Below are 22,053 nucleotides of genomic sequence, written 5' to 3'. Positions count from 1 at the left end.
TTTTCTTTGCTTTTTTTCCTCTTTCCCAGCCTTCTGCTAGCTTAATCAGGAATTCTTCACTTTCTCCCTTTTCCTCCTCTGTTGATTTGACTATCGAGAATGGAACATTCTATCTCTATTTCTGTTATATTAATGGTTACTCTTACATGATTAACAAAATCTAAAGTTAATCAATGAATCTGTCCTCCTCTAGGAAAAACAAGCATGTCTAGAGTATCCCTTCCCATCTTCCATTTTATTTTTGTCTATTATTTTTTTTAGTCCCTCCTGGTTTTTAAAATCCCCCAAATTATTTTTTTATGGTTAATGCTTCTTTAGATCTACCAATATGTTTACTGATTTCTCTCCTATTATTTAGTACATACTCTGCCTTCAATTTCCTTCCCACTGAAGCCATACCTTCAACAGGAGTTTGTGGGTGGGAAACACTTTCAGCCTTTGTTTACTGAAAAAAGTTTATATTTCATCTTCATTCTTGAATAAGATGAGCTAAGTACAGGCTTCTCAGTTGGCATTATTTTTCCTCTGCACGTTGAACAATTTATTCCATTTTCCTCTTGCATCTGTTGTTGTCAATGAAAAAAGTCTTTGGAGAGTCTAATTGCTAATCCTTGGTAAGTAATCTGATTTCTCTCTCGAGCTGTTTACAAGATTTTCCTTTTGTATTCTGCAGTTTCACTGGCATGCATCTAGGTATACATTTACTTTTTTAAAAAAATTAATTTATTTATTTATTTATTTTTGGCTGCGTTGGTCTTTGTTGCTGCGCGCGGGCTTTCTCTAGCTGCGGTGAGCGGGGGCTGCTCTTCGTTGCGGTGCGCGGGCTTCTCATTGCAGTGACTTCTCTTGTTGCGAAGCACGGGCTCTAGGCACGCAGGCTTCAGTAGTTGTGGCGCACGGGCTTAGCTGCTCTGTGGCGTGTGGGATCTTCCTGGACCAGGGATCGAACCCATGTCCCCCGCATCGGCAGGCGGATTCTTAACCACTGCACCACCAGGGAAGTCCCTATACATTTACTTTTATATATCCTTCTCTGGCTCCAATGTGCTCCTTCAATCTGGACTCTTGCCTTTGTGGAATTCTTTTTATTTATTTATTTATTTTGGGCTGTGTTGGGTCTTTGTTGCTGCACGCGGGCTTTCTCTAGTTGCGGAGAGTGGGGGCTATTCTTTGTTGTGGTTCGCGGGCTTCTCATCATGGTGGCTTCTCTTGTTGCGGGCACGGGCTCTAGGCGTGGGGGCTTCAGTAGTTGCGGCACGCAGGCTCAGTAGTTGCGGCATGCAGGCTCTAGAGCGCAGGCTCAGTAGTTGTGGTGCACGGGCTTAGTTGCTCCACAGCATGTGGGATCTTCCCGGACCAGGGATCGAACCCGTGTCCCCTACATTGGCAGGCAGATTCTTAACCACTGTGCCACCAGGGAAGTCCCTCTTTGTGGAAGTCTTTATGGAAGTTTTTCAATCATCATCTCTTTAAATATTGCCTCATGCCTGTTCTCTACATTTTCTTCTTCTGAGACTCCTAATGACTTTTAACTACTCTTTAATATTTTCTGTCTTTCATTCCTCAGTGCTACCTTATGGGTGATTTCTCATATATAGCTTCCAGTTCATTAATCTTTTGTTAAATTGTGTCCGATATGCTGTTTACTTTACCCCTTGATTTTTTTTCATTCCAATGGCTATATCCTCTAGTTTTAGAAGTTCTTTTGGGTTATTTTTTTTAAATCTTTCTGTTCTGTTTTCGTACCATCCTGTTACTGATAACGGTCTCCTTTCTTTCACCTCAGTTTTTTCTGTTTGTTTGTTTGTTTTTGCGTTTCCCTAATGGCCTCTTTTACATTGTTTTATGATTTACACTTTGGGTGCTGACTCTTCTGTTTACTGCATCTGCCTGGTCTCCCTCGTGGTGATTTGTTTCCTTATGTGATTTGTAATTTTTTGTCATGAGTTCATCTTCAGAAGTGACGGGGTTGTTTGGGGTTTTTTTAAGTCCTATGTGCCCTGGGTTGAAAGAGTGCCTTTCTCCGCAGTTTTTTCCTATTTCTTCTGCTTTGCACACCACAGAGATAGACTGCACTCCTGCTTGACATGCAGACCTGAGTTGCAGGTTCACTGGGGTAACTTTTTCCACTCAAGGTCCTGAACATCTGTACCTCGTCACTTTCTCAGGCTGGTGGGTGGAGGTATATTTTGGTCGCCTTTTCAAGAACAGGGTAGCCCGTTGAGACGCTGGATTGTACTGACGTCATGTCCTGCTCCCCAGCCTCTTACAGGTCTTTTGTCCCTCCTGGGTGTCAGAGCCCCGGCTCCTGAACCTCTCCACCTCTGAAGCCCCCATGGCATCTGCTCCTTCCCACCACCCAGCTTTGGGTTCTCTTTGTCTTTGGTACCCGGGGTCATCCCTCTCTTTCACATTCAGCTTTAAATAAAAACAAAACCCAAAACATTTCCACATATAAAGAGTGGGAGGTGTGTCCAGCCACCTTCTCAATTCACCATGTTACCAGAACTAACCCCTACACTGCCCCGTCTTTGAATGCTGCCGGTGCCGGGGAGCTCCCTACCTCCCAAGGGGCTGGAGAGATTCAAATCTTGCTCACACCGGGGAATGATGGGCGGTTGAGGGCAGGTTTCCTCCAGGCAGCTCGGGTGGAAGGGAGGTGAGGATGAGGGTGGGCAGGTGACATCACAAGCCAACTCTCCAGCCAGAGGTTATCAGGAGCAGAAGGCTGGGGCTGCTGGGTTTCTTTCATCCTGGGGCCTTGTAGGGCGGGTGTGCAGCGTGAACCTTGCTGGCGTCTGGGGCCAGAGGGGCAGCAGTCTCCCTCCTGCAGCCTCAGTGGGTAGAAAGCATCATCACAAACTCTGTGGGGGAGAAGGGGCGGGGCTTGGGCCAGTCCAGGTCAGCCACGCCAGGAGGCACTGAGCTCAGCCTGGGAGCCGGAGGGATGGGCATTTGTCTCGGTAGGAGACTCACCATCGAAGTCTACGGTGCCGTCCCCATTGAGGTCCACTTCTCGGAGCATCTCGTCCAGCTCAGGACCCACCAGTGGCTCCCCCAGCAGAACCGGTGCTGCCTGTCGCAGCTCTGCCACCGTGATTCGCCCATCCCTGTCCCTGTCAAACTGGTATTCCAGCAGGGCTCAGCCCTTCCTACCCAAAGCTGCCTCTGCCTGTACCCGCCTCCACCTTGCCACATCCTGTGCCTGGACGCCCACACCTTCGTCCGTCCACACGCTCCTCCGCCTCCCAGGCTGAGGCCGTGAGCTCCCTGCCCCAGGAGGTCTCCCTGGGTGGACCCCCAGCTGGGAGTGAGCCAAACCCTCTCTGACCCCTCCCCAGCCCTAGTCCCACCAGCTGCAGGGCTTGGGGCCTCCAGAGGCTGAGGCTCCCAGTCTCCCCTGGCCTCCTGTGGGGAGAGGCCAGTAAGGGTGCCGCCCAGCCGCCCCCCCACCGCCCATCTGGACGCTCCACACCTCGCGGAAGGCGATGCGCAGCTCCCGCATCCCCAGCATGTGCGCCGTCTCCTCCCTCAGCTTCGGGCCCATCATCTCCACAAACTCCTCGAAGTCCACGCGGCCACCCACTGCGGACCCAGGCAGAGGGTCACAGTGGTGAGGGCTGGGGTCCGAGGAGGGGCGTCACAAGGGCCAGCCCCTCCCCGGCTCTGCATCCAGGAAGGACACCGGTGTCCACGTCCCTGGGCGGGGTGGGGGGGGTGGGTAGGGGGCTACAGCCTGGGTCTCCGATGGGGGCAAAGTGCTCAGGTGCTCTCAGTGAAGCACCGGGTGTGGGGGAAAGAGACCAGGCTGTGCAACCAGACAGGCCCAGGTTCAAAGCCTCCTGGCTCTGCCACTGATGGTGTGGCCTTGGGGGACTTACTGAGCCTCCCTCCTCATCCGGGGACAGGGTGCTGATGGGGCTGGGGTTCATGACTGTAAAGTGCCAGAACCCCATAGGCGGCAGCAAAGACCCCTAAGAAGCATCCCCAGGTTGTCCCTGGATTCTAAGATGCCGTCAATCATAAAAAGCACCAATGGTCAACTGACAGCTTTGGGGAAAAGAAAGAAGCATGACACGAAAATATTCACATCAATTGTAAATCACATCCCATTTTGGAAACTGTAAAGAAAAAGCAAATGCAGGAGTCCTGGGATGAAAGGAATCTGATATTTGACAAATCGGCTAATGATAATCACACAAGGGCAGCCCATCAGACATTTAATCGCAAGGAATGGCCAGGGTTCTGTCACGCTCGGCCTCACAGAACCTCAGGAGGCTCTCTTCAGGAGCCTCGGGAGGGTCAGAGAGAGAGAGACAGAGACAGCCCTGGTGGCTGGTACCAGCACGGACCACTTTACCTCAGTCAGAGACGGGGGTCCTCGACCTGAGCCCCAAGGGGCTCTCTTGGGTCACCCGGTGCCTTCCTTGTCACCCTCGACCCCTGTGCCCCGGCGCCAGTGTCAAACTGTCCTGGAAACTGTCACCCCCTCACGCCACCGTCACCGGGGCCTCACCCCACAGCCACCTCCCACCACCTCTCGTTCCCCTGAACCACGAGGCCGGGAGAGGACCCGGGCTGCAAAGCCAGATGGCTCGGCCGTCCCGCCCCTCCCCGCCCCTCCCCGCCCCTCCCCGCCCCTCCCCGCCCCCAGGCAGGTGTGGTCAAGCACTGACTTCGCATCTTGACATGCTGGGAGACCTCGATGAGCTCCATCTCCGTGGGCATGTAGCCCAGTGTCCGCATGCACTCGCCCAGGTCCCGGTAGCCGATGTAGCCATCGCTGTCCGTGTCAAACTCCTCGAAGGCAGCCTGAAGCTCTGCAGGGGAGGGAGGTCAGGCGCAGGCAGCCAGGCTCTGGGACACCTCCCACCCGCCGCTGCCAGCAAGGGCCACTCACCATCCAGCTCCTCGGGGCCCAGCTCGCGGTCCTGCAGGGGCATAGTCCGGCATGTCCCTGGGGCCGGCCAGGGCTCTGGCCGTCTTTCCTCCTCCAGCCCCAGCCCACGCTGGCCTGGGCAGGGCCCATCCCACAAGGGCAGGAGAAGGCAGCTGGAGTCCCGCGGGCCCCAGGAGAAGAGATGACCCCCTTCCTGCTCCTGGGGCCCCACGCTGCCACAGATCTCTGGGTTTGGGGTCTAGCTCCGCCCACTGCCCAGGCCACCCCCAAACTGCAGAAACTCTACCCCCTCAGCCCAGGCTCCTGAGTCTGGAGCAGAAACTGGAGGAGGCCTGAGTATAAGGGGCAGGGTGGGCTGAGCCTGAGCCCATGAGCCCCAACCTCACCCCCAGGCCCCCCAGCCCTGCCCCAGCCCCACCTGACCTTCCCAAAGATGCGGTTGAGCAGGGGCCCGTATGTCCTCTGAGCAGGATCGTGCTGGGGGGCAGGACGATGCCGGTGGGACTGGCGACGAGAGGCTGGCCCCTCCTGCCCGTCTCCAGTCCCGGAGGGGTTCTTGCTGCTCCCCAGGGCCTTGGGGCCCTGCGTGAGGGTCTGCTCCCCAGAGCTGCCAGTGCCCTTCCGGGACCCTCGGAGTCCCTTCGCCCTCTTGCTGCTCCTCCTCCTGGTCAAGGGGAGCCCCTCAGCACCGCTACTGGAAGCCATGACCCCCACAGGGGGCTTCCGGGGTCCGGGGGGCGGGTCTGGGCCATGCTGTCCCCTCACCTGCTCTGTGGCCATGCGGAGAGGGGTGACAGGGCTCAGAGGTGCAGCACCAGCGTGCACTCCTGCCTCTCCGGACCCATAAAGCTGCTTATGCACCCCCAGCCTGAGAGCTGATGGCCAGGGATCGGGCCCTGAGGGGGATTAGGGTAAGTGAGGCAGGCAGCCCAGGCCCTAATCCCAGCCCTCTGCCTGGGGGTGGCCAAGGCAGAGCCAGATGGGTCAGGGGAATCATCCTCAGCAGCACAGCGTGCCAGGACATGTTGGCTGCAGTGAGCTTTGAGCGCCAGCTCTGCCGCTTATGAGCTGGGAGATCCAGCAAATTCACTTCTCTAAGCCTCAGTTGCCTCATCTATAAAACGGAGGCAATATTGCTGAAGCGTCAAAGTCAGCCCAGTTGTATGAGATAGGCAGGATTTAGCTAAGAGAGGACACGGAGAGGCATCTCAAGCAGGAGGAAGAGTGTGGGCAAAGGCTGGGAGGTGGGAAAGGAGAGGATGAGTTGCCCACCGCGGCCCCCACGTGGGCGACATCCTGGCCAGAGCAGAGGGTATGTGAAATTCAGGAAGAGAGGCCAGACCATAGAGGCCTTGAATCACAGATGATTGAGGGTCATGGGGGTGACCTCGGAGGAGGTGGACCCTGGGGGAACCCAGAGCCTGCCCTGAGCTGGAGGAGCCTAGGGCAAGGGGTTTCAGCCATCTGGCCCTGTCAGGAATAGGGGGGCCTGGCTGGTCACTTGGCCTTACTGGGCTGGGGTTAGGGTTTCCCGGCGAGCAGCCCCATGAATGATTGATGTCCTCCCAGCTTGGGTTTCACACCGGCCGCCTTAGTGCCGCCGGGCGCCATGCATCAGGCCCCGGCGTGGGGCCGTGCGGACGGCCGGACCTCTGGGGAGGCAGGCACGCCCTGCTCCTTCCAGCCAGCAGCCTGCACCTTACAGGTAAGCCAGGCCTCACCAGCCGGGCCCAAGGGGAGCCCAGGGCTCTGATCCAGTAGGGGCTGGAGTTTGCAGAGTGGGGTCTGCCTGAGTAAGGGCCCTGGAGGTGGGGAGACAAGCCGGCTAAAAGATCAAGTGGCTGGAGCCATGGGCCACGTGGCAGGATCCAGTCTTTCCTGGACATCTAGTTTCTCCACCCTCAGAGGGAACCACCCTCCCCCATCTAGGGAAGGTGGGGTGAGGGCAGCGAGCCTCTTGGGACCCAGCCACCCGCATCCTCATCACACGGCTGAGTCCCCTGCCCCCTTTTCTATTTAGTAGCCCCAGGGGACAAGTGGGGGCCACTCTCTGCCCCAGACTCCCTGTCCACCCTTGGATTCCCATGGGCCCAGGGGACCTGAGCCCTTCCTTCTTGGAATCTTTTTTCTTTTTTTGGCCGCACCACACGGCATGCGGGATCTTAGTTCCCCGACCAGGGATCGAACCCGTTGCCCCCTGCAGTGGAAGCGTGGATTCTTAACCACTGGACCACCAGGGAAGTCAGAATCTTAAACATTTGAACCCTGGATACCGACTAAAAGGAGGCTGTGATGCTCTGACCAAGTGGGTTTTTTTGTTTTGGTTTGGTTTGGTTTTTGGGCCACGCCACACAGCTTGAGGGATCTTAATTTCCCAACCAGGGATGAAAACGGGGCCCATGGCAGTGAAAGTGCGGAGTCCTAACCACTGGACTGCCAGAGAATTCCCAAGTGGTTTTTAGACTGTGTTCCCTGGAGCCCTAACAGTGCTCTCCCTCCGTTATCCTGAGCACACAGTTTTAGTCCACATAGGGGTCCTGCTATAATATTTTAGTTGAAATATATTTGAAAGCCTCTGGTTTGCTTGGGCGCAGCGAGAACTCCGTGTAGCAGAACGGTTAGAGCCCTGGTGCCCACATTCCTGCCTCTGACCTTGGGCAAGTCACTGATCCTCTGAACCTTCCTCTCCTTACATGTAGAATGGATTGTATGAGGACTAGGTGAGGTCATCTGTTTCAAGTCCTTGGCAAAGGTTAACTACCCCAAAGGTGATGATGATGATGGCCCAGAGAGGGACAGCGACTTGCATGGAGATGCACAGCATCCTCTCTCTTCTTTTCAGTCATTCGTGCCTTCATTGATTCACCAGGCACCCACTCCACGTCCAGTGGGACACTGGGGACCTCAGATGGACACTGCTATGGAAGTCCACCTGGGTGCCGCTGGCCACGGGCCCCGCACAGAGCTCGACGATGAGGACTACCCCCAGGGTGGCTGGGACACGGTCTTCCTGGTGGCCCTCCTGCTCCTGGGGCTGCCAGCCAACGGGCTCATGGCATGGCTGGCCGGCTCGCAGGCCCGGCAGGGAGCGGGCACGCGGCTCGCCCTGCTCCTGCTCAGCCTGGCCCTCTCTGACTTTTTGTTCCTGGCGGCAGCCGCCTTCCAGATCCTGGAGATCCAGCATGGAGGGCACTGGCCACTGGGGACGGCCGCCTGCCGCTTCTACTACTTCCTGTGGGGTGTGTCCTACTCCTCCGGCCTCTTCCTGCTGACAGCCCTCAGCCTGGACCGCTGCCTGCTTGCGCTGTGCCCTCGCTGGTACCCTGGGCACCGCCCAGCCCGCCTGCCCCTCTGGGTCTGTGCCGGGGTCTGGGTGCTGGCCACCCTCTTCAGTGCGCCCTGGCTGGTCTTCCCCGAGGCCGCCGTCTGGTGGTACGATCTGGTCATCTGCCTGGATTTCTGGGACAGTGAGGAGCTCCCGCTGCGGATGCTTGAGATCCTGGGGGGGTTCCTGCCTTTCCTCCTGCTGCTCGTCTGCCACGTGCTCACCCAGGCTGCCTCCTGCAGAACCTGCTGCCACCAGCCCGGGTCCACGGCCTGCCGAGGCTTTGCCCGCGTGGCCAAGACCATCTTGTCAGCCTATGTGGTCCTGAGGCTGCCCTACCAGCTGGCGCAGCTGCTGTACCTGGCCTTCCTGTGGGACATCTACCCCGGCTACCTGCTCTGGGAGGCCCTGGTCTACTCTGACTACCTGATCCTGCTCGACAGCTGCCTCAGTCCCTTCCTCTGCCTCCTGGCCAGTGCCGACCTCCGGGCCCTGCTGCACGCCGTGCTCTCCTCCTTCGCCGCAGCTCTCTGTGAGGAGCGGCCGGGCAGCTTCACTCCAGCTGAGCCGCAGACCCAAGCGGACTCCGGGGATCAGACTCTACCAGGGCCAGTGGCTGAGGCCCAGCCGCAGGTGAACCCCACAGCCCGGCCGCTGTTGGAGTCCGTGGCCCAGCCACAGTCAGACTCTCTGGTCCAGCCTCAGCTGAACCCCGGGGCCCAGCCCCAGGAGAACCACGGGGCCCAGCGCCAGCTGGATGCTGCGGCCCAGCCACAGGCAATCCCTGAGGCCCAGCCCCCTGGACCCCCAGCCAGCTCAGCCCCCAGCCCCTGTGACGAAGCCTCCTCTGCCCCCTCCACGGATTCCACCCCAGAGGCCCCTGTGAACCCGGCCGAACCTGCTGCCTCCGAGGGAGAAAGCCCCAGCAGCGCCCCCCAAGAGGAGGCCCCGGGTGCAGGCCCCACGTGACAGTCTGGGAAAGCCAGGGCCGCCAGGGCAGCAGAAGAGCTGGGGAGACAGAGGAACCAGCCGGTCAGAGGACGACGGCTGCCGTGGAGGAAGTCCTCGTGGAAAACCCCAGCGAGGCCCTTGGCCTGGCAGACGGACTTGGGCGACGTGAACACAAAGCAGCCAAAAGTCCCAGACAGTCTGTTGTGAGCGTCATGTCCCTGCCCGGATCCCAGCAAGCTCCTCCGTGCTTGGCCCACACACGGTGGTCCAACAGTCCCCTGAGCTACCACAGCTGATGGTGCCCTGCTGGCCTCTGCCCTCCGATGCCCCCCAGACCCCACTGACAGTCTCCCCTTAGCCTCCGTCCTGCAGGAGAAAGACTGGCAGGGTGACTTCTCCGGGCTTGATCTGACCTCCCTGATCCTTCCCTCCCTGCCCTCCTTCCCGTCCCAACCACTAACCTGGATACGAGGAGCCGCAGAGGAAGTCCCTGCAGAGAAGGGAGCCATTCTTCAGGACCCCAGGGTCTTAGGAGCCCACAAGTTGGCCTGGCATGGCCAAGCCCTCTCTGCCAGCCCCCTGCACCCAACAGGCGGTGGGGCTGGGGCAGGACTTCCCTCAGCAAGGTGGTGGGCGCAGAGGCGAGAGCTAGCAAGCCTGGATTCAAATCCGGCGCTGGGTGACTCTGGACAAGCTGATTCACCCTCTGAGCTCCTGTTTCATCTGGCATTGTGAGGATTAAATGAGAAAGTGTGCAAGGTGCCTGGCAGGAACTGGCACACAGTAGGGGCTCAGTGAACAGGTGCTCTTTTTTCATGGACATCCAAGGATGTCCCTGCAGGGGCAGGGGATGGATTGGAGGAAGTGCCCCCTGGCCTGAGCATCTGGGATCCTGTGAACTTCGGGGCAGATCATGGTGCCCATGACCAGCTCTGGGCTGCAGACACCCAGGTGGCCTGAGAGAGCATGGGCCCGCCTCCGTGCCTCGGGCAGCTCCAGGGGACTTCAAGGTCTGCTACGTTTAAGGGTTCGAGTGTTCACCTGCCCATCCCCCACCATGGAGGAGGTGCAGAGTGCCCTGGTCCTGCCTCAGCCTGAGCCCCTTCTATACACTCAGCCCAGATGCAGAGATGGGAATATGTCCAAGCAGAGAACTCTGGGGACCAGTGGCTCCAGAGATAGCACAGGCTCCTTGGAGGTCACACGGTGTCTCTAGGGCAGAGCCACCCTCCTCCCTCTTAAGCTGCAGACACTGCTAGAAAAACTAGGAAGTGCTGAAGGTCTATTTTCAGACCCCCCACGCCACTTCCTTTTCATACCCATCACTCTCTACTGGCACTCACCCCACCCAATCCCCAGGGTTCCAAAATCGTGAACCCTTTCCCCTTTCACCCCCCGCCCCCCAACACTTTCCCATTAGCTCAGCGTTGTGACCTTTAGAAGCTGAGAGATGCCCTTACCAGTAGGTGTAAATGACAATGACATTTTACGTGCTACCCTTCCCAGGGGTCTTGCTGTATAGGCAGACTGAAGTGGTGCAGTCAGATTTGGATTCTGGTTCCCAGGTCTCTCTTTGCCTCAGTTTTCTCCTCTGTAAAATGGGGTGATAACATTCCCTTTGCAAGTGTGGCTGTTGTGATCATTAACCAAACCCGGGGATGGAAGCATGCTGGGTGGTGGTGTTGCTGATACCAGCAGCATAATCATAGCATTTCCTGCAATTGTGGGCACCGAGGCTGGTGGGAGAGATTTCTGGACAGGCACAAATTTGTTGAATTCATTCATTCAGCAAATATTTATTGAGCACTTGTTAGGTGCTTTTTCAGCCAGCCTTCCATTTTGGGTGGGGTTAGCACATGGCCTCTAGTGCCCCTCAGAGGTTATTTGAATCCTGGTTCTCCACAGCTCACCAGCTGTGTGATCTTCAGCAAGGCTCTTGGCCTCTTTGAGACTCAGTTTCCTCATCTGTAAAATGGGGATCATAATAATGGTTCCATTTTCTAAGAGTGTTAATCCCTGTGAAGTGCTCGGATCCTTGCCTGGCACACAGTGCTTAATAATTGTTAGCCACTAATTCGATTATGCCAGTGGACACCCCCAGGTCTCACTCAGGCCTGGGACAGCACTGACCCCCCAGAGCCCAAGTGGCAGCATCTTGCCCACCAGGCATTGCCTCCCCACCCCGCCCCACCACACAGCCTCCTCCTCCACTTTCCAAATGCTTTCACACTCCCCACCCCATTGGACTGTACACTTCCTGAGGGCAGGGTCTGGACTGATGTCCCCCTTGCAGAGTGCCCCTCTTCCTTCTCCCATGTAGGGATCCCGAAGCTTTTTCACATGGCAGGCAGATCAGGGACTAAATCCTCAGTGCCAGCCACCTGCCTTCAACTCTGGTCCATACTCCTAACCCCACCTCTTGGGGGACCTCCCTGGCGGTCCAGTGGTTAAGACTCCGCGCTTCCACGGCAGGGGGTGTGGGTTCGATCCCTGGTTGGGGAACTAAGATCCCACATGCCACGCGGTGTGCAGCCAAAAGAAAAAAAAGATGCTACTAACCCTACCTCTTGGAGAGTGGGCTAGCCCCACCTCCAAGGTCCCAGAAAGGAACCCCACTCATAATGGGTACTTGCCATCCAGGAGAAAGAGCAGTGCCATGAAGGGTTTTGTGAGATAAAGAGGAGTTCTCCTCCCGGCCCACAGAGGAGGGTTTTGTATCGGAGGAAACATGCACACCCAAGGCCAGAGAGGATGAAGGGAGGGCTTACCCCCCACATTCCACAGCCCCTCCCCTCACCCCTAACACACTCCATGGGGCTGGGCTCCTGTTGCCCTCTGGAAGATTCATCCCTTCTACAGGTGAGAGACACACTTCCCTCTCCTTCATAGGCACCAGACATTGAGAGCTGTGAATATGAACATTTTTCAATTCCACATTCAGGGCTGCCGTTCATTTATTCATTCAGTATACATTAATTGAATACATACTGTATGCTAGGTCTTGTTCTAGGAACTGGGGATATGGTGGGAAACAAGGCAAAGTGCAATCCTCAATTTGCGGACGTCCTAGCGGGACAAGGCAGACAAAAAGCAAATACACAAATAATTAGGGAATTCCCTGGTGGTCCAGTGGTTAGGACTCTGAGCTGTCACTCCTGAGGGCACAGGTTCGATCCCTGGTAAGATCCCACAAGCTGTGCAGTGCAGCCAAAAATAAAAAATAAAGCAAATACACAAAATAATTATACAATATAACATAAGGTAGTGATTAAGAACGTACAGGGGGAACAAGGAAGGGCCAGAGAGTGATGGGTGAGGGGGATGGTCAGGGAGGGCCCCCAGAGGAGGTGACATTTGAGCAGAGACCTGGAGGAAGTGAGGGATGGAGCCTTTTCAAGATCTGGGGGAAGAGCTTCCAGATGGAGGGAACAGGATGTGCCAAAGCCCTGGGGTGAGAAGGGAGGTGGTGTATTTCAGGGATAAGGAGGGTCAGTGTCACTGGGCCACATGCAGAGAGGATGGAGGAAGGTAACAGGTGGGGGAGGGGGCAATGACGGTGGGTCATTCATGTGATGAAGGGCAAAGGGAGAGGGTTCAGGGTAGGGGATCTGGTGTGGGCTTTAGACAGACCCCTGGCTGTTGCCTGGGAGACACAACAGAGAGGGAAGCTTTGTGGCTGCATTTCCTCTTCCAAACCACCCACATTCTGGTCCTGGGCTGGAAGGACTGGCCTGTCCTAGGGGTTATGGAGCAGTGGGAAAAGCAAGGACTTTGGAGTCAAACAGAATGCCAGATTAGAGGGGGCAGATTCTGCCTGTCGGGCCTACAGGGACACCTAAGCCTGCCAGGGTGGGATGGGGATGGGGTAGATCCAGGAGGCCAGCCTGTCTCAGGAGCTGGCCAGGAGGAGGGAGACATCTATGGACAGACCTCCAGGCCTCGGTGGGAGATGGTTGAGGAAAGAAAGGAAGGTTTGAGGGGTCTGGAGGTCATGGCCCTATTTCTCTTTCTAATAAGGAGGCCAGGCAGGACCCAAAGGTGTTCACCGGGGAGAATGAGAGGGCGGGGTCTTCCACTCGCCCCCTAAAACACCACTGTTTTATTTACATTGTACCAAGAGCACATACCTTTGTAACTTGAGGCACGTGACTATATCGCCTGTCCGAGTACTTACTATATTTCAGAGTCGAGGTGGACTCGACCGGGAAGTATGCATTGAGGTGGGGGATTGGGAGGGTGGGCTCCACCCAACCCTGGCGACTCCTGAGGACGCCGACAGGAGGAGCAAGATGGGGAAGGGGTCCGGGTCTGCCGCCAGGCTGCCGCACTACGGCCCCACCCCAATCCCGACCCCTGCCCCTGCCCCTTTGCCCCTGCCCCTTTGCCCCAGAGGGACAGGGAGCTGTGGGGCGGAGCTCTCTCAGGCCCCGCCCAGGCCCCGCCCCCGCGCCCCCTGAGGCCCCGGCCCGCGCACTCCTCAGGCTCCGGCCTGCCAGGCAACAGCTCACAGCCTCCCGCCCCGCCCCTCCGCGCGTGACCTCGGCCCCGCCCCCTTGAGCCCCCGCCCCGCCCCCGGCCCCCCGCCCCTCTCTCCTCTGTCACTTCCTGATTCCCGCTTCCTGCTTCCCAGAGACTGGGATACGGAGCCACCCGAGGACAGTGCTGCAGCCTCCCGGCGTCCCTGGTGAGCGCGACGGGCCGGGGCTGGGGGCGCAGGCGGGGGGTTGGGCAGGACTTCGGGGGCAGAGCCGCAGGGGGCTGGGGTGGGGGTCGCGAGTCCGAGGAGCCCTTCCCCTCCGCGGCGCCCCACCCTCAGTCCCAACTCCCCCTGGCCGCTCAGCGTCTCCCCTGCCAGACCGGGATCCTTGAAGTTGGGCTCCTGCTTCACCTTGGACCCCGCTCTGAGGGCGCTCTGGGATGCTCTGTGGCTGGGAGCGGCGTCCCGACCCCCCCCCCAGTCCTGCCAGGCCCCCTGGACCGGCTTGGGGCTCCCTGCACATTCCTGCAGGCACTGCACATTCCGTGGGACCCAGAACTGTGACCTAGCGCGGACGCACAACGGAGATCATTCCGGCCTCCTCTGTCTGTCCTCCCCATCACCCTGCTTCCAAATCCTGGGCAGGAAGGAGCCTGCTGGGAACTGACTAGGACCCACCAAGCAGCTAAGCTTGCACTGGCTCGGGCACCTCCCCCCTCCCCCACACGCATACCAGAGGCCGGGGAGAGGCCCTGGGTAGCGTCCAGCAGAGCCCCTCAGGACTCAGCAGTGGTTCTGCAGGAGGTCAATGCACTTCTGCCTTCAGATCCCGCCTTGGGGATAGGCAGCCAGGTCTGCCCTGTGACCCTATCCTGTAACTTGGGAAACTGAGAGCCAGGCAGGTGATAAGGCCCAGGCGCCCTGTTGCATCCTCCCCACTCCCTTCGTGCAGCCCTGGGAGGCTTGGGGGTTGTTGGGATGGGCAGAGGCTGACCTATGCTTCTCAATCCTGCAGTCATGTTCCGCAAAGTGGTTCGGCAGAGCAAATTCCGACATGTGTTCGGGCAGCCTGTCAAGAATGACCAGTGCTATGAGGACATTCGAGTGTCCCGTGTCACCTGGGACAGCACCTTCTGCGCCGTCAACCCCAAGTTCCTGGCAGTGATTGTGGAGGCCAGCGGTGGAGGCGCCTTCCTGGTGCTCCCGCTAAGCAAGGTGGGCCCCAGCGGGGCTGGGAGGACACTGGAGCCAGCTTGGTCGCATCTGCCAGGTCTCTCTGCGCACTTCACAACCCATAATTTGCCCACCCCCACACTGCCGGGCAGGTGTCGTAATCCACATTTACTGCCTGGGAGGTGTTAGCCCAGATAGAGAAAGTCTGTTTTTTATTGCCATGGAGTCAGGGTCAGAGGCAACAAACATCTCCTGCTCACCTGGTGACACCTGTGAGGAAGAGGTGGGTCAGGAGGAGGCAGGGTGAGAGTCACATCTGGGCCATCTGTGGGCCAGGCCAACCGCGTCATTCCTCGTCCACAGAGGGGAGGGCTGAAGTTCTGGGAGGGATGGAGCCTGGGCATCTTGGGTCCCCCTTGACTGCCCTCCTCATGCCTGCAGACCGGCCGCATTGACAAGGCCTACCCGACAGTGTGTGGACACACAGGACCTGTCCTGGACATTGACTGGTGTCCCCACAATGACGAAGTCATCGCCAGCGGCTCGGAGGACTGCACGGTCATGGTGAGGCATGGGGCTGTGATGGGGCGGGGGTCGCAGATGTGGCTCAAGGCTCCTGGCAGCGGGGCCAAGCAGGGGCCTCAGCTGCCCTCCCCTCCCCTCCTCTCCCCAGGTGTGGCAGATCCCGGAGAACGGGCTGGTCTCCCCGCTGACAGAGCCCGTGGTGGCGCTAGAGGGGCACACCAAGCGAGTGGGCATCATCACCTGGCACCCGACGGCCCGCAACGTGCTGCTCAGCGCAGGTCTGCACCGCCGCCCCTGCCCTGCCCCTCGATGCACACAGCTCCGCAGCATCCCACACCCTCTCCCAGGCCCGTCTGACACCCAGGAAGGCTGAGGCCCACAGAGGTCGAGTGCCGGGTCGGGTCCCAGGGGGGTGGTCAGAGCTGACGGCGCCCCGCCCGGCAGGCTGCGACAACGTGGTGCTCATCTGGAACGTGGGCACGGCGGAGGAGCTGTACCGCCTGGACAGCCTGCACCCCGACCTCATCTACAACATCAGCTGGAACCGCAACGGCAGTCTCTTCTGCACCGCGTGCAAGGACAAGAGCGTGCGCATCATTGACCCCCGCCGGGGAACTCTGGTGGCGGTACGTGGCCCTGGAGGGTGAGGATGGCCGCAGACTGGCCGAGGGGCTCTCTTGGGGCTCCACACTGACCACTCCATCTCCCCGGCAGGAGCGGGAGAAGGCTCACGAGGGGGCCCGGCCCATGCGGGCCATCTTCCTGGCAGACGGCAAGGTGTTCACCACGGGCTTCAGCCGCATGAGCGAGCGGCAGCTGGCGCTCTGGGACCCAGTGAGTGGCCCGGCCGGCCCTAGCGGGCAGCCTCAAGACGGGCTCCACCCTGGGCGAGGAGGGCGGAGGTCACCTGGAGAGGCCTGTCGTTCCCAGGTTCTCAGCCTGGCACCTGAGGCACCCAGGACCTGGAGCCCTGCCAGCCTCTCCTCTCCCTGCCCCCTGCTCTCTGGCCTCCCCCACCGCCTCCACCTGCCTCCGTGTCTGCCCACAGTGTTCTTGCCCCCTGAAAGGCCCTTCCCTCCTTTGCTTGTCTGTTTCCACTCGGCTGTCCTTCGAGGCCCAGTGCAGAAGTCCCCTTCTCCAGGGAGGCTTCCAGCCTTTCCTGTGAAGTGCTCTGTCCCACAGGCTTAACCTTCTGTCTAGTGACCTCCAGGGGCCCCTCTGAGACAGCAGCTAGTGCTGCCCGGCACCCCTGGCTCCCGCGTGGTAGGGACTTTCTCAGTACTTGCTTGGTGGCCTGGGGGTAGTCTGAAGGCCTGGAGTAGGCGGGGACAATGGGATCGTGGGAGTGGAGGGAGGGGAGCCAGGAGGGCCTGGCGGGGCTACACCGTGTGGGCAAAGGGTGACAGTGGTAGGGGCAGTGCCAGCCGGCTTGTGAGGCTCGCTGGGGCCAGTCCCAGTGAAGGGTTAGGACAGTGAGGGGAGAGGGGAGGTTCTGACCTGGCCTGACTGCCCCTCACCCCATGTGCCAGGAAGACTTCGGGGAGCCCATGGCCCTGCAGGAGCTGGACTCTAGCAACGGGGCTCTGTTGCCCTTCTACGACCCTGACACCAGCGTGGTCTACGTCTGCGGCAAGGTAGGGCTGGGCAGGGCTGGTGGGGACAGGGAAGAGTCAGGCAGGCCCGGGTGCTGACCCCTGCCCCCTCCCGCCCTGCAGGGTGACTCCAGCATCCGGTACTTCGAGATCACAGACGAGCCCCCCTACATCCACTTCCTGAACACGTTCACCAGCAGAGAGCCCCAGAGGGGCATGGGCAGCATGCCCAAGAGGGGCTTGGAGGTCAGCAAGTGCGAGATTGCCCGGTAAGAAGGTGGATGTAGGGGCTGCTCAGGAGCAGGAACTGGCCCAGAGGGGCCCCGGGGTCAGGGGTCAGCCCGTGGGAGGGGCCAGGGTAAGGACTGGAAGGGGAGGGCAGAGGGAGCTGGGAGAGCTGGTAGGGGGCAGGTTCCACCCATGGGTCCTCCCTCCCCGCCCTTTCCCAGGTTCTACAAACTGCATGAGCGCAAGTGTGAGCCCATTGTCATGACTGTGCCACGAAAGGTAAGGCCACCTGGTTCCCTGCCCACCCACTCCCTTTCTAGCAGACAGACCACACAGGGGTGACCAAGGTGAGGCTTGTGAATGGGACATGGCCGAGTGTGGGTGTAGTCAGTGGGCTGGATAGATGCCAGCGTGCCCAGCCAGGGGCAGGCAGGGATGAGACACAGGGTGAACTGAGGCCTCGCTCTGCATGAGCCGCAGGAGGCAGATACTGGGCAGCCTTGGAGGTCTCCCTGTAGGAGGCAAGGCAGGACCAACAGCATGGCTGGGGCAGGGCCTCCAATGAGGGGTGGGTAGTAAGCCAGGCGAAGGCACAGAGGTGGGAATGGAAAGAGGAGCGGGGAGTCCGGCTGCAGTGGAGGCTCCCGTGAGGTGGGGATTCGGCCACATGTGGCTCGGCCTCTGCGCCCCAGCTGAGAGCCTTGAACGTGCTTCATTTCTCTCCAGCCAGCGTTTACTGAGGGCACAGGGTAGCGTGCCAGGCACGTCCAGGGAGCAGAGCTGAGGACGAGTTTGACGGGGCCAGCCCCAGGAACTAACTGTCCACAGGGCACAGACGTGGATCCCAGCGTCCCACAAAGCCACGTAGCTGGCCCCTGCTTGGGAAGGTGGGGGGAATCTTCAGAGGGAGCTGTTGGTGGTGTCCAGAGGGAAGTGAAAGAACAGATTTGAGCTTTAGAAAGGTCACTAGGGGTCAGACCATGGGAAGATGGGTTGACAGGGTGCAAGCCTGGAGGCCAGGAGAGTGTTGAGGAGGTGGCCATTCAGGGTCCAGACTAGAGGACCCTGCAGGTGGGCCCCAGCTGACCCAGACCTCCCCCCCCGCCCAGTCGGACCTCTTCCAGGATGATCTGTACCCCGACACGGCTGGGCCTGAGGCGGCCCTGGAGGCAGAGGAGTGGGTGAGCGGGCGGGATGCCAACCCCATCCTCATCTCCCTGCGGGAAGCCTACGTGCCCAGCAAACAGCGGGACCTGAAGGTCAACCGGCGCAACGTGTTATCAGACAGCCGGCCCGCCGCGGCCCCTGGCTCCCCCCGCCCGGGGGCCTCCACGCCTGCTGCCTTCACCAGTATTGCCGCCCCTGGCGGCAGCCTTGCCGGAGCCGGGGTAGGTGCCCCTCAGCTCAGGGTGGTGTTGGGAAGCCCAGGTGTTGCCCAGGTCTGCTGTGCCTGCCTGAACCACTCACTGCCCCTCTCTGGGCCTCAGACCCCTCTGCCTGATAGTAGATTTGGGGAGGGCTGCAGCTCCGAAACCCCTGCCCCCCCGCTCATGTCCCTGCAGGAGGCTGGGAAGCTGGAGGAGGTGATGCAGGAGCTGCGAGCACTGAGAGCGCTGGTCAAGGAGCAGGGGGAACGCATCTGCCGCCTGGAGGAGCAGCTCGGCCGCATGGAAAATGGAGACGCCTAGACCTCAGGCCCAGTGGACGCCACTCCCCATTCACCTCCTCCTCCCACCCCTTTCTCACTCAGCCTCCGCTGGCAGGTCACACTGACTCCGGCTGGCTGCCCCTGCCCGCGCTGACGGTTTCTGGGGCAGGTTCAGGGACCAGTCCACACCCGGACCCATCCTGTGGGCCTAGGCTGGAGCCACTGCCTGGCTTTGGTCATTATTACTGGGGAAGATTTCTGTACCCAGGAGAGCTTCTACTCTGAGGGACCATCTCCCTCACCCCCACCCAGCCCCCCTGCTCCCTCCCCTGAGGAAGCAGGAGGGATGGGCTCTATATTTTCATTCCAAATAAAATTCTCTTTCTAAAAGCCAGGTTTGCCCTTCTGCTGCAAGGGTGGGACTGGGAAAGGAAGTCTGGACCCCTGGGGACATAGGGCGCCCCCATGGATCATAAATGTGGGAAAGGGCTTCCCTGGTGGCGCAGTGGTTAAGAATCCGCCTGCCAATGCAGGGGACACGGGTTCGAGCCCTGGTCTGGGAAGATCCCACGTGCCGCGGAGCAACTAGGCCCGTGAGCCACAACTACTGAGCCTGCGTGTCTGGAGCCTGTGCTCCGCAACAAGAGAGGCCGTGATAGTGAGAGGCCCGCGCACTGCGATGAAGAGTGGCCCCCTCTCGCCGCAACTGGAGAAAGCCCTCGCACAGAAACGAAGACCCAACACAGCCAAAAATAAATAAATAAAATAAAGAATTATTTTTAAAAATAATAATAATAAATAAATAAATAAATGTGGGAAAGTTCTGGGGGACCGTGAGCATCCCCCGCCCCGCCCCCCATAGCCCCAGCCTGGCCCGGGGAGAGGCCGGTGAGGATCTGGTGTGGATCAAGGTGGTTCTGAGAGGGGTGGGGGGGGCGACGAGGGTCCTGTCGCAGGGAGGGCTGAGCGGGGTGTCGTGGGCAGGAAGCGGAAGCGCCGAGTAAACCCCAGGTGCGTCGAGAGCGCAAGCTCATTTCTAGCTCCACACGGCCAGGGCTGGAGGTGGGCGCCCGGCGCTGGGAGGCCAGCAGACCGATGGTGAGCGTGGAGCCTGCTGGGTCCTTGGGGTGGGGGCCACAGGAGGTCAGGGCTGGAATGTCTAGGCCCCGGGAGCTAAGGAAGGACCCCCCGCGGGCCCGGGGGCAGGAGCAGCCGGGCAGGGGGCAGAGGCTGGGCCTTCCTCTCACCTCACGTCAGACCTGGGCCTCCCTCAAGATTCAGGGGGTGGCCCCCCAGTGCCCCACTCCGTGCCCGGCCCCCCTTCAAGACCCCCAGGCGGACTCTTACCTACTCTGCTCGGGAGCTGGGGCTCGGCACAGCCTCTCCTCGCATCCCTGGAGCCTGGGCAGACAGTGCGGGGTGGGGGAAGGCTTGCTTGCATCTCGGCACCCCTCCCCCCGCACACCCCCCCAGCTGCCTTGTTCCGACCGCAGGCTTCCTCTGGCAGCTGCACCCGCCTCCCCCAGCCCCTGGCCCTGCGAGGCCCGAGGCCCCAGGGACGGAGAGTTGAACGGAAATGCTGCAGGAAACGCTGCAGCTGGGGCAGTCCCCGTGGCTGGGAGGGAGGTAGAGGGGTCTCAGTGACCCCCATCCTGGGACCTGGCCAAATGGAGGCTACACGGTTGCCTCGGGCTCGGTCCCCCCACCCTGGGCCTCAGGAGGAGCCAGCTCCGACACCAGTCTTGCAGGTGCCTTCCTTCCCTTCCATCCCCTCCTCCCGGGGGCAGAGTCTCTACAGATATTTCTTGAGCACCTACTCTGCGCTAGAAATTGTTTAGGTGCTGAAGGCAAAAAGATCCCCGTCTTCCTGGGGGGAAGATAGAAGAATAAGCATACTAAACAGGCAGAGTTATCTCCTGTGTCGGGGAGCCGGTAGGAGGGTAAAGCAGGGCTGGGCTGCGGGGATGAATGTCAGGGTAGTAATCCAGGCCAGCTTAGGCCGCGCTGAGGTGCCTTGAGCCAGGGTGAGCAGGGAGCCCTGTGGCTCTCGGGGGGGATGGAGCATTCCAGACAGAAGGAACAGCCGGTGCACAGGCCCCAGGCAGGAGCCGGCTTACGCGGTGCAGTGGGAGAGAGGGAGGCGAGAGGGAGGAGGACGCATCGCTGGCGGACATCACAGAGCCAGGAGAGGCCTTACTGACTAAGGACTTGGGCTTTTCTGCTTGACTGTCCCTGTCTTACCCAAGAGGCAACCAACCCCAGGCAGTGAGCCCCTTCCTGTCTCCCCACAGGACCTGCCCTGCGTCCTAGGGCTCTGGGCACTGCTGGCCCTGCCCGGGGTCCTGGGCTCAGGCAGCGGTGCCAAGGACAGCCCGGGCTCCAGCTCCTCGGTCACTGTTGTCCTGCTGCTGCTGCTGCTGCTGCTGCTGGCCGCCGGCCTGGCGCTGGCCTGGCGCCGCCTGAGCCGGGACTCGGGGGGCTACTACCACCCGGCCCGCCTGGGCGCCGCGCTGTGGGGCCGCACTCGCCGCCTGCTCTGGGCCAGCCCGCCAGGCCGCTGGCTCCGGGCTGAGCTGGGGTCGCCAGAGGAGGACCTGGAGCGGCAGGAGGACGAGCAGGACGCAGAAGATGACTACGACCTGGGTGGTGGCCACGGGGAGCGTGAATCCCAGGAAGGGGCGCAGCGTGGAGAGGGGCCCAGCCCACAGCAGACCCCGGAGCCGGCCGAGGAAGCCTATGACGAGGATGCCGAAGGGGGCCTGGGCCTCGGCTCCCAGGGGCCGGTGGGCTCAAGGGGCAGCGCCGAGGCCCTGCTGAGTGACCTGCACGCCTTCGCTGGCAGCGCGGCCTGGGACGACAGCAGTAGGGCAGCTGGGGGCCAGGGCCTCCACGTCACCGCACTGTAGGAGCCAGCCCTGGTGCCACATCCCAGCCACTGCGCCTCTGCTTCCCGAGCTGCCATGGCTGGACACAGCCTGCCCTGGGCTCGTGTCACCCACACCCCCGCTTGGAGAGCCTCAGACAGTCACTCCCCGCCACGAGTTCTAGTCCCCAAGTCTGTGTATCCCTGGCCCCTCCAGGAAGGCCATCCGTCCCCAGGGGCACTGGGCAGCCATCTGAAATAAAACCCCTCCGGCCCCTCCGTTCTGTGGTCCTGTCACGGCCCCTCCCATCCCTTAGCAGGGATTCCTCCCGGCACGACCCCACCCGCCCCTGCCCCAGAAGTCCAAAGGA

The 22,053-nt window shown here is 60.0% G+C and overlaps 4 protein-coding genes across 6 annotated transcripts; 3 read left to right on the top strand and 1 right to left on the bottom strand.

Moving 5' to 3' along the window:
• Positions 1-2,483: 2,483 nt before the first annotated feature.
• On the bottom strand, positions 2,484-5,723 carry CABP4 (calcium binding protein 4). The gene is made up of 6 exons (XM_036861843.1): positions 5,324-5,723; positions 4,901-4,931; positions 4,677-4,820; positions 3,476-3,585; positions 2,977-3,124; positions 2,484-2,864 (listed from the first exon to the last, which is right to left on the bottom strand). The coding sequence occupies exons 1-6, from the start codon at positions 5,678-5,680 to the stop codon at positions 2,836-2,838; spliced, it is 819 nt and encodes a 272-aa protein (XP_036717738.1). The 5' UTR covers positions 5,681-5,723; the 3' UTR covers positions 2,484-2,835.
• A 2,085-nt stretch (positions 5,724-7,808) lies between these two features.
• Positions 7,809-10,553, top strand: GPR152 (G protein-coupled receptor 152). The gene has a single exon (XM_036861842.1). The coding sequence runs from the start codon at positions 7,809-7,811 to the stop codon at positions 9,192-9,194; it is 1,386 nt and encodes a 461-aa protein (XP_036717737.1). The 3' UTR covers positions 9,195-10,553.
• Positions 10,554-13,765: 3,212 nt separating this feature from the next.
• CORO1B (coronin 1B) lies at positions 13,766-19,388 on the top strand. 3 transcript variants are annotated; one of them, XM_036861839.1, is made up of 12 exons: positions 13,816-13,860; positions 14,299-14,457; positions 14,669-14,868; positions 15,268-15,390; positions 15,500-15,629; positions 15,796-15,977; positions 16,066-16,185; positions 16,881-16,985; positions 17,067-17,212; positions 17,393-17,450; positions 18,281-18,559; positions 18,734-19,388. In XM_036861839.1, exons 3-12 carry the CDS (start codon positions 14,671-14,673, stop codon positions 18,857-18,859), a joined length of 1,467 nt encoding a protein of 488 aa, XP_036717734.1. In that variant the 5' UTR covers positions 13,816-13,860; positions 14,299-14,457; positions 14,669-14,670; the 3' UTR covers positions 18,860-19,388. The 3 variants fall into 3 exon arrangements, with proteins under 3 accessions (XP_036717733.1, XP_036717734.1, XP_036717736.1); XM_036861838.1 differs by lacking the exon at positions 14,299-14,457 and having other exon boundaries at positions 13,766-13,860; positions 18,734-19,209; XM_036861841.1 differs by lacking the exon at positions 13,816-13,860 and having other exon boundaries at positions 14,291-14,457.
• A 482-nt stretch (positions 19,389-19,870) lies between these two features.
• On the top strand, positions 19,871-21,946 carry LOC118898762 (protein tyrosine phosphatase receptor type C associated protein). The gene is made up of 2 exons (XM_036859242.1): positions 19,871-19,917; positions 21,111-21,946. Exons 1-2 carry the CDS (start codon positions 19,915-19,917, stop codon positions 21,723-21,725), a joined length of 618 nt encoding a protein of 205 aa, XP_036715137.1. The 5' UTR covers positions 19,871-19,914; the 3' UTR covers positions 21,726-21,946.
• Positions 21,947-22,053: the final 107 nt, after the last annotated feature.

Source organism: Balaenoptera musculus, chromosome 8 (genome assembly GCF_009873245.2).
Source record: "Balaenoptera musculus isolate JJ_BM4_2016_0621 chromosome 8, mBalMus1.pri.v3, whole genome shotgun sequence".
NCBI lineage: Eukaryota > Metazoa > Chordata > Mammalia > Artiodactyla > Balaenopteridae > Balaenoptera > Balaenoptera musculus.
Note: the sequence above shows the minus strand (reverse complement) of the source record. Positions and strands in the feature narration are given on the sequence as shown.

Bases quoted from the DNA above. Each gene is read 5' to 3' on its own strand.
- CORO1B (XM_036861839.1), top strand. From the start codon at position 14,671: ATGTTCCGCAAAGTGGTTCGGCAGAGCAAATTCCGACATGTGTTCGGG. The intron at 15,978-16,065 runs GTACGTGGCCCT...TCTCCCCGGCAG, and splicing joins GCCGGGGAACTCTGGTGGCG to GAGCGGGAGAAGGCTCACGA. The intron at 17,213-17,392 runs GTAAGAAGGTGG...GCCCTTTCCCAG, and splicing joins AGCAAGTGCGAGATTGCCCG to GTTCTACAAACTGCATGAGC.
- CABP4 (XM_036861843.1), bottom strand. From the start codon at position 5,680: ATGGCCACAGAGCAGGTGAGGGGACAGCATGGCCCAGACCCGCCCCCC. The intron at 4,821-4,900 runs GTGAGTGGCCCT...CCTCCCCTGCAG, and splicing joins GGGCCCCGAGGAGCTGGATG to AGCTTCAGGCTGCCTTCGAG. The intron at 2,865-2,976 runs GTGAGTCTCCTA...TCTCCCCCACAG, and splicing joins CGGCACCGTAGACTTCGATG to AGTTTGTGATGATGCTTTCT.
- GPR152 (XM_036861842.1), top strand. From the start codon at position 7,809: ATGGACACTGCTATGGAAGTCCACCTGGGTGCCGCTGGCCACGGGCCC.